Source organism: Gavialis gangeticus, unplaced genomic scaffold, assembly GCF_001723915.1.
Source record: "Gavialis gangeticus isolate Ggan-Ray unplaced genomic scaffold, GavGan_comp1, whole genome shotgun sequence".
Classification (NCBI taxonomy): Eukaryota; Metazoa; Chordata; order Crocodylia; family Gavialidae; genus Gavialis; species Gavialis gangeticus.
Window position 1 is genome coordinate 4,120,510 of NW_017729029.1, and position 10,115 is coordinate 4,130,624.

The 10,115-nt window shown below is 48.2% G+C and overlaps 1 protein-coding gene across 1 annotated transcript; it reads left to right on the plus strand.

The window, feature by feature from the left end:
• The first annotated feature begins 832 nt into the window (after positions 1–832).
• LOC109300471 (leucine-rich repeat-containing protein 32-like) lies at positions 833–5,892 on the plus strand. The gene is made up of 2 exons (XM_019521110.1): positions 833–2,058; positions 3,775–5,892. Exons 1-2 carry the CDS (start codon positions 1,939–1,941, stop codon positions 5,761–5,763), a joined length of 2,109 nt encoding a protein of 702 aa, XP_019376655.1. The 5' UTR covers positions 833–1,938; the 3' UTR covers positions 5,764–5,892.
• Positions 5,893–10,115: the final 4,223 nt, after the last annotated feature.

The following is a 10,115-nucleotide window of genomic DNA, read 5'->3' on the forward strand; positions in this document are numbered from 1 at the left end:
GGGTGTACTGCTGAAGGGGAAGGGACTGGCCTGTAATTGGAAAATCCCTCTGTCGCCTCACCCTTCCTTAATGCTAAGCAAATAAAACAGGCAGCCATCTTTTAGGACCCCAGGAAGCACCAGGATATAGTGGGATGATACAGTTTGAGCAGGGGTTAGACTAGATGACCTCCTGAGGTCCCTTCCAACCCTCATTGTCTTTGATTCTGCAAGGGTAGTGCAGTGGGTACTGGCAGTGCAAGCCTCCTCGGCCTGGCACCCGTATGCAGTTCTGGAGTCAGCCCTACGGTCACCAGTAATGGGGAGAGCTGGGAAGTTAGTCTGTGGCCCCTTCAGTCCTTGGCCCACCTGCTGTAGCTGCTCAACAGAGAGCTAATAGCAACAGGGGAGGTCTTGGATGTGGAAACATCTGTGCTGAGCACTGGCCTAAGGCTGTGCAAACACATTGTACTCTGGCCTCAGGGTTGCCAATTGTGCATAAATTTACAGACAGACACCATCCATAAAAAACAAGGCTAAAAATGCCTGTCTGTAAAATCTGTGAAAAAGAGCCATCCTTAAAAAAAAAAGCAACTAGGAGTTTGAGTAAGGCTCCATCCTCTAAAAAAGCTGGAGGCAGTGTTGGAGGACAGACAGAGCAGAGCAGCATCACTTGGTGTCTGAGAGAAAATGCTGAACCTTGTCTGCCTATGAACCCTGAAGGGAGCTTTTGTCAGGGTTTTGTGGTCCATGAAAGTCTCCATAGCTCCCACCCCCCAGCCGTGTGTGGCTGTATCCTGTCTCCTGCCTGTCATACTGCTGGGTTGTATGTAGGCACAATAGGTAGGCACAGTGCGCCCCCCCCCCCTTCTTTGGGGGGCTGGCAGGGAGGGCAGCATGGTGTGGAGTGTAGCTGGGGCTTCAGAATATGAGGTGTAGGAGTGAATAGGGGACCCCAGGGTAGGGGCAACATGGTGTAAAACCATTGCTGCAGTCAAGCAGGGTTGCCAACCCAATAAATTTTTGTATGCACAATCTACAAACTTTTTCCTAACAACCAAATATTATTACTGTGGTTGGCGTTAAACCTTAAATTTGAACCCACCCCTAGCAGAAGAGTTACATTTATATTATGTAGACCACATATTGAAATCATACATCAGTAAAAAGTTTGCAGACTGCCAGTAAAAAAACCTGGATGGTAAGATCCTGGGGCAGTCAGTTCCCAACTGAGAAAAAATTCCTTTTGGCAAAGAGCTGCAGCAGCTCAAACAGGAATTTGCTTTCCAGACTTGCTGCAGCCTCCAGTGCTGCAAGGTGGCCTGGGCCTACGCAACTGCCCACTATGTGACTTTCCTTCCTTTCAGATGTTCACCACCACTCCCCAGGGACCTGCTCAGCCCAGTGGCACCTCCTGGTCTCCAGTGCCAGTCTCGGCACCATGTTCCCTACAGCACCTGATTCTTTCTTTGGGGTCCCCTACCCAAGTGCAGACCTAGCCCAACCTTGCTTATCTTACGGGCTCTGGCCCAGGGTAGTGCATGAAGTGACTTGGTTAAATATGACATATAGGTGAGCTGAGAGACCAGGACAAACCCTTTGGAGAACATTGTGGTTTCCAAATGGGAATCCCCACAGAAAAAAAAAAAAACCTCTTCTCTTCCCCTGGGTTTGCCTCTCCTTCCTCTGACTCTTTCCTTTGCAGTTTCAGAGGGTCACCTGAAAGCATGTGCAGTGCTATCTCCACCCCCATCCACTAGTTTTTCTTTCCCTTCCCTGTGGCTTCATGACCGTTTTTCCCCTTCTTGGTCTTGTATCTCTGTTTTCCCACTTCCGTAGCAGGGGACACCCACACACTATCTCCTTCCCCAGCCCCATGCTGAAGCCTATTTATATAGAAGCCCTTGTCTCACTTAGCCCACATGACAGTGCAGGGGCTGCCAGCTCCTGGAGCCCATCATGTCTCTCTGTGGCCACCAGCTGTCTGAAAGAGGATGCCTACTGCTCTGGCTGCTCCCGTCTGTTCTCAAAGCACAGCTCAGTGGGGAAGTGAGCCCACAGCCTCTGCCCTGCCAGCAGGTAAGGCTAATCACCCAGGATCCTTTGTGATTTGGTGGCCAAGCCAAGTCCCCACTGGGGACTTGATGGGTTTTGCTCCTTGTGTCCACCCCTGAGGGCCTCACTCAAGGGCAAGAGTTTAAAGCCAGATGGTAAAAATCTCCCCCATCGCCTTTCCGACACTGAGCTCCTCAGTTTTGTGGCACTCATGGGCCCATCTGTGCAACCTCCCCCTTTGCTCCTTCTTGTAGCTCTCTGCTACAAAGACTCGCAGGTCTTTGAGCCTCAGCTTCAGCCTCTGCCTGGTAAGCTTCTCCTCCTCTCCCTCCTTCTCTTGACCAGTAGCTTTGTGCCCAGGTACTTTCATTTCATCCTCCACATTGCTGTTGCCCCTCACTTGCAGCAGCTGCTAGCAGTCAGGCACTGTCCCAGGGAAGCAGCTCAGCACAGCTCTAGCTGCTGTGTCTATTAGAGGTGCAGTACAGAAGCTGTGGACATGAGGCTAGGAGGCACCACCTCCCGGGATGCATTTTGTTACCCTTGTACTCCGTCCAGCCTTGCTCACCTCCTTCCTGTGACCCAGTCCCTGGGGCACTTTGTTGTGGAGGGAACGGTGAAACAGCAGAGCTAGAGGTACTGGGGAGAGGGGTCAGAGCAGAGGGGCTGAGGAGACTGCTTGGATCATCTTCGGTGCAGGATGGTGGCTTTCCTCTTCCTTGGGAGACACTGTCATGGTGCAAAGCCCATCCCAGGTCCCCCTAGGGCAGGGAGAGCTCTAAATACTAACCTTCCCTTCACAGAGCCACGATGCATCTGGTGCTAACACTGGACACAGTCCCCTGGCATTCACACAAGCGAATCTTGGAGTGTTTCAGACAAGGAACAATGCTTGTGGTTCCCATCCAGTGGCTCTGATGCCTATTTGATGTTCATACCCACCTTCTCACTCTGCTTAGACAGCGGCTGCCAAAAACTAGCTGAATCACTTGACATTTGAGGGCTGGCTGCGGCTGCCAAGGGCTTGTGGTTTCTCATTGTGGAACCAGGAATGCCTAAGTAGGTTTAGCTAGAGACCTTCTTGCCTGCTCCACATCTCTTTAAGGGCTGAGCTTGGGGAGTGGCACCTGGCAGAGTGGGGTCATCTGGAAATGCAGCCCTATGTAGCAAAGGCCCTGGAGAGCAGCTTGCAGCCAGGTGACTGCAGATGATTGGCCTGTAATGATGATGATACCTATGCCCTCTTCATGAATGGCTCTGGCGTTTTTGCCTTGCTTTTCTTAGTAGTAGGGGGGCATGGATGATGTGTGTAGGAACTACAAACTACCAACCCACTGCAGGCATGGGAACTGCAACCGTCCTAGGAGAGAGGACCTGAGCAACACAAAGCAATAAACTGGGACTTTCTAGTGCTTCTGCGAAGACAGCAATGCAGCTCCCACTTTACCTGAGAAAGTTTAGTCTTGAGTCCTACCACTGCAAAAGTGTTTTCCATCCACTGACCACTTGTTCTTGGGCTACAAGCAGTGTGTGAGAGTCTCATGCCTGGATCTCACCCCACAGTACTGGATTTGGGAGTATGGGACCTATACTTGTGTCCTGAAGGTTGTATGCAAGACAAATCCCAAACACCTGGAAAGTGGATATTGTGGGGGAGCATCAGAGCTAGGCAGTGCTGAAATGAGGTGTGAGCTGTGCTTGTTCCTTCTGTCATTGATGGCTTTCCCTGTTTCTCCACAGACCATGCCTCAGGTGTCATGTCAAGGTTTGGGTCTCCGCACATTCCCAGAGCAGCTTGGACCTGGGGTTAAGCAGCTTGACCTGTCAAACAACTTCATCCGTAACCTGACAGAAAGCTGCATTTCACACTTCAGGCAGCTGGAGCACCTGAATATACGCTTCAACCAGTTGGAAACTGTGTCAGAAATGGCCCTGGCTCATCTCACTCATCTTCACACTCTCCTCCTGGCTGCAAACAACCTTGACCGGAATTATTTCACCAATGGAAGAGCCTTCAGGTGGCTGAGAAGTCTGGAGACCCTGGACCTTTCAGCAAATAACTTGGACAGTGATATGGCAGCCTGGTACTTCAGTAATCTCACCTCTTTAAAGAAGCTGGATCTGTCTTGGAATGAAATGACTAGGCTGCCAAGGGATGTCTTCCAGGGTATGCTGAAGCTGAGAGAGATCAATCTTAACAACAACTTGATCATGGAGATAGAAGAAGGCGCATTTGAGCCTCTGGTAGGCTTGAAGGTGGTAAATTTAGCTATGAATTCCCTTCACTGTATCTCAGGCTTCAGCCTCACACAGCTGCAAGTGCTAAACCTTAGCTACAATGCCCTGGAGTTCTTTGCCTCAGAGCAGGGGGAGGAGATCTACCAGCTTCAGATACTAGATCTGAGTCATAACAGCCTGATCTACTTTCCAAAGCTCCCCAAGGTGCACCACCTCACACACTTAAACCTCTCCAACAATGCCATCATCTCCTTGGCACCAAATTCTACCACTACAGCTGAGTTCACCCTGTGGCATGAAAAAACAGTGAGACCTAACATGTCCTTGGATGTTTATAATATAGCTACTAGCCTGGCAAAAGTGACTGACTTAGATCTCAGCAATAACCAGCTGAGTTTGTTCCCATTTACTTTCTTTCACAATCTAAGCTCTCTCCAAAATCTCAATATGGCTATGAACTGTCTCCAGGATATCACCATGGAGTCTTCTCATGGTGATATTGAGAGCAACAAGCCAGTGGTGATGCAGGGACCTGTCCTCTCTGTGTGGTCACTGGATCTCCAAAGCAATTCAATTCATTCTTTGCCACGCTGTTTTTTTGATATGATGCCCAAACTGGAAACAATTGACCTTGGTTCCAACAGCCTCCAGCCTTGCCAGAGCTGTGACACTAATGAAAGAGAAGTTCTTATGGAACATAACTCAGCTCACAAAGGTAAGTGCACATCTTTCTGCAGCATATCTCACTTGAAGCATCTAAGTTTACGTAGGAACAACATTGTCAAGCTGTATCCCTATATGTTTAACCAAACCTCTTTGGTCTCTTTGGATCTGTCTGAGAATGAAGGCTTGTCCATGCCAAAAGGATCCCTGGACAGTTTGGAATTTTCTTTGCAGAAGCTGTCTCTGAGAGGGAACCAGATGGACAACTACATGACAGAGTTGCCTTGTCTAAAGAGGCTGGAAATTGTAGACTTGTCAGACAATAAGCTAAGTCATTTGCCCCCTGGCCTTGTATGCTCTCCCCTGGAACACCTGGACATTCGCAGTAACTACCTTCAGGACTTAGAGAAACCTGCCACTGCGCACTGGTCTAGCAGCCTCAGATATCTGTTTGTTGCTGGCAATCCATTCAGCTGCTGTGCACTGAACTGGCTGGATGTTTTACAGGCGACCAGTGTGCGTATGCTGGACCTGAATGAAACACTGTGCTTCTACCAGGATCAGAACAGGACCTTATCTGTCAAGATAACTAGCAACCCTAGGCACCTCTGTCCTGGTCAGAGAAAAACTAGCTTCCTAGTTGTCCTGTTGTTGGTGATGGTTCTCTGCTTTCTGTTTCTCACGTCTGGGATATACCACCTGAAAAAGCATAGGAAGTTACAAAAGTACTTGGGATTCAGAAGCAATAGAGTGGACCCTATTCCTTGTCATCTAGACAGAGAGAAGAAAACTCAACAGGTACCAGCAGACAGTGTTACAAAAGTATAGTACTGCATGGAAGAGAGGGAATAATATCTATACGCACAATAATAGTATTGTATATCAGGCACCTTCTTGTCACTGATCTCTTCCAGACTTCACATAAGGCAATAAAACATGAACTATAAGAGTGCAAAATCAGATCTATGTGCTGTGCTCCATCTTGCTGCATGTATGCCATTTTTGTCACCTCTGTGTAAGGCAAGTGAGGCTGGCAGTAACCTGCTTCATCTTGGGAAGGAGGAAATGCTGGTCGTGGAATCCTTGGAGTCCTGTAGAAAGACTTCCCCCAGGTCTGCCCCCCTCCCTCACTTTTTCTACCTGAGGATCCTTTGCCATGAAACCAAGGCCCAGGCTGTCTGAAGCAATCTGCCTCTTCTGCCCCTCCTTAAACCCATTGTCTTTTTTTGAGAAGATCATTCTACAGTAATGACCCCAAAACCAACAGCTCCTGGTAGCAGTGATGCAGCTGTGGGTGTGGAGGGAGGGGCTGGTTTCTGGGTACTGTTTGACATCAGTCACTACCCCTTTTTATCTCTCTTTCCCCAATTTGCATCCAAACACTTCTGAGTCTGTGCTTCTTAGAATTGCCTCTGAGCAGCCCAGAGCATGTGGGAAGGCAGCTAACCACAGTCGTGGGCAGCACGAACAGTCTACCTCAGCACCAAGAACCTGACAGGAGAAGTCTCAACCTCTGTGTCTGGTGTCCACTCAAGAGGTAATAAGGTTTCCAAACTCACGAGCAAGCCTTCAGGTGTGGTATGCTCAATTTTTTCGACTGAGCCAAACAAGTCGCAGGTCAGGAAGTGTCATAAAGCTGCAATGGCAGCAACAGTCTGTGACATCTCCCTTAATTGTGAGTCATTGCTGTGGGGTAGTCTTGCTCCAGGGAAGACAGAGCCATTTCTGAGGAAGCTACTGAGACCACCAGCATTTATGTCTAGAACTTGCTCCCGGTGCTTATGATCCCAAAAATCAGCCATCTATTTAAAGGGCTGAAGGCTACATGCTGTAGGGCAAGTAGAAGAAAGTACTGATCAGGACACAGTGAGATGGGGCTTCTGATCCCATAGTACCAAAAGGGCTGATCTGTAGCTGCCCAGCCTGCCCTGCCTGGACTCAAGCCAGGAATCAAAAGCTCTCTAGCTGGGCCGGGTTGTGCAGAGCTCTGACTGACTTGGCATGTCTTCTCATAGGGACAGGAGTGAGCTTGGAAAGGGCCTGAGATGTCGTGCTACTTAGTGCCAGGGCTTTCTGGTGTGTCCACCCCTTCACCTGTATGCCCACACACAAGCAGTTACTTGCAGGGTCCAAGCCAGTGCAGGTGAAGAAGAAAAAAGGTTGCAGAGTCTGTTTCTGGCTTTTCAGGTCACTTCAGTTCTAGTCTTTACAACCCCCAACCTAGTCCCGTGTAAGATGCCTGGACTACTCACAAGGCTCGGGCTATACTCAGCTGGTGCTGCAGACAGCAAGTGGAGCCTTGGAGAGGACTAGAATTATTCATTAATTGCCTGTAAATGGATTTCAACTTTTTATTGGACAACAAACAGCATGTTTCTCCCCCAGACGTTTGCCTTGGGTCTATACAGCTATGACTGCTGCCTTCTGTGCCAGGACAGACTATCAGCCTTGATCATAACTGGAAAATCCCTGCCTTGTGTCCCCACCCTCTACCCCTCAGACACACACAGCTGCACGTACTAGGTTTATATAAAACCCAGCCTTGTTCCCATGACATCTGTATTGTATTGCTTGGTCCTGTATATGTTCAGCTCATTCTTGTTCCTGCTCTCATCCCCACCCCTCCAGCCCCAGCCTGTGCCTGCTCCATTTCCTGCTCCAATGTGTGCCCACACTAACGGAGTCAGTGATGATGAAGCACTTTCAAGCTAGGTACTGGATAAGAAGCCAAAAAGCAGCAGGGAGCTCTGTTTCCACTGATCACTCTTGTGTTTCTCCCTGCCAGGCTCTTTTGTTGTACATGGATTTGTCAGCTTGCTCAAATCCAAAGCTCTCTGGCACACACTGTGCTTTTGTGTTTGTCAGTAAAGTGTTGTCCATACGCCAGCTGTGTTTATAAATGATCAGAACCAACCAGGCTTCCGGCTGCTCTCATGAGCTGAGATTTCTATGCAAGAGAAGGTAACTGAGAAGAGGCAGGCGCTGTCTACATATTGAGGTTGTGGTGACATCAGAGGGGCTTCATGGCATTTTCTGGACCAGACCCCTGCTGTTGATTTTGATGAGTGTCCTGATACTACCTCGACTCATTTTGCATGGCCTCTTTGTCAGCTGTATCCCTTACTGAACCCACTTCAAGGCTGTCCTGTCTATGCGTTTCATCATACGCAGATTTGGCTTTTACACAGCATCTGTCCCTTCCCTGTGCAGAAGACTTCAGCACCTTATGTTCTGCATACTCTGACACAGGGCAGCTCTGCTGTGCCCAGCATCAGAGACTTGCTAGCAGTTTTTCCAGTGCCCAAGAACGAAAGCAGCTGCCACCTTCCATAAAAAGGGACCAATTACAGGCACCTTTGCCTTTAATCTGAAGGAACAGTCTGGGGAGACTGCACCCATCTCAGGCTGTGAGAGTCACTTGAGTTAAGATAAAGTATTGCATTCGTTCCTGTAAGTTCCCTGGGACATAGCTGTGTATCTGAGATAATAGTGGCTGCAGCTGCCTGAAAAACTCTTGTGTGCTGCCCTTGCTTCAGGGGCTATCTTGTAGCACGTCTGCCCTGCTCTAATGCTGGAAAAGATGCGAGAAACAATCTCCAAAGGATCAAAGTGCTTTATTCCCTGCTGCCCAGTTTATCAAATACACACTTGGGATATAAGGAAGGGGCAAGGTTTTCCCATAACCCTTAGCACTTACACAGTGCAGTGTCAATTGAGCATTTTACAGCCATTAAGGCCATGTTTCTGTGAGGATCTGTGGACTCTGTGTCCAATGTAACATTCTGGCTAAAGTAATGGAGTTCATGTCAGGAGATGGCTAACCTTGGTTGGATGGTTGGTTGGTTTTATATGTCTCTTGGGTTATAGAGCATAATGCAGGGACAACCAAGCTAGCTCTGAACAAACCTGTATAGACATAGTACTAGGATCCACTCAAACTAAAGAGATTTTACTGAAAACCAGCTATGCTGCATCTGATGTTCAAGCCAACTTGATTGGAATTAGCCCAGCTCTCTATCCATGGCACTGCACTGTGCGAGCAGATATATCCTGCGTGACTGTCTCTCAGTTGTTGTTGACAAATGTTGCCATGTCCGTCCCTGAGCAGGGCCAGTTTCTAACCCTTCTATTGAAGTGAAAATGCTCTGGAGCAAAGAATTAGCTGAAGTCAAGGATAATCAATGTTTTCTAACATGTCAGTAGGCCAGGGGTTTGAAGCACTAGAAAACCACCGAGGGCAGAACAAATAAGATATTAAAAGGCAGGTGCGTAAACTGGGAAAGACTCACAGAAATGCAGGAAGCTTTGAGAAGGAGAGGGAGAAATATACTTCCTTTGATGGACAGTGGGCTGGTTTCAGTTGAAGAATGACCTGAAGTCAGAAAAGGCAAGCAGAACGGGGAAAACTCCATGGATCAGAAGACAGGAGGTGAGGTGCAGAAGGAGGATCCTGAAGAATCCCAGAGGACAAGGCCCCAGTCCAACGAATGTCCCAGAAGGTAAGAAAATTAAAATGGAAATGCATATGGGGTTTATTGTTTTTGTGCAGACTTGTGTATTTCTTGCCCTTCTTGGTAAAGAGCAAGGGTTAGAATCATAGTAAAGAGTCTTAAAATTCTGTGCAAGTGATTGTGTGAATGCTATGCGCTACTTTATCACATGCCTCAGAAGAGGTAACCTAATTCCAGACTGTGCACATTACTAGAATTTTAGGAGAGGGTGTTTAAATGGTGTTGTGAAGGTCAGCACCGGTCCTGAGACTCCAAAGCAATTGGACCATGGGGCTTCACCTCCGGGAAAAGGAACAGACAATCAGAAAAAGTGCCAGAGAAGCCAAGGGAACAAACAGTGTTGAAGCCTCCTAAGGCCAATGAAAGGTTGGAGCACACCAGCCCACTGGCTTGAGACCCACCACAGGGGTATCCAACAGGCAAGTGCTCAGCCAGACTGGTGTTGTTCTTCAATGGAGTTAACTAACAGGAGGCAAAATGTGAATAAAGACAAAGCAGTTTGCAATACCAATGCACCGTAACCAGTCAAGGGAAACTCTAGGTTCCCTTGCTATTTTTCATGTTAAGTGGCTTCCTACAGCTGAGTAGAATATAGTTTTCTCCAGGCACAAAAAGGCCTGAGATTTCCAGTAATTTTCAAGTTAAAAAAATCAGCAAACTGAAAAAAAG

Bases quoted from the DNA above. Each gene is read 5' to 3' on its own strand.
- LOC109300471 (XM_019521110.1), top strand. From the start codon at position 1,939: ATGTCTCTCTGTGGCCACCAGCTGTCTGAAAGAGGATGCCTACTGCTC. The intron at 2,059-3,774 runs GTAAGGCTAATC...GTTTCTCCACAG, and splicing joins AGCCTCTGCCCTGCCAGCAG to ACCATGCCTCAGGTGTCATG.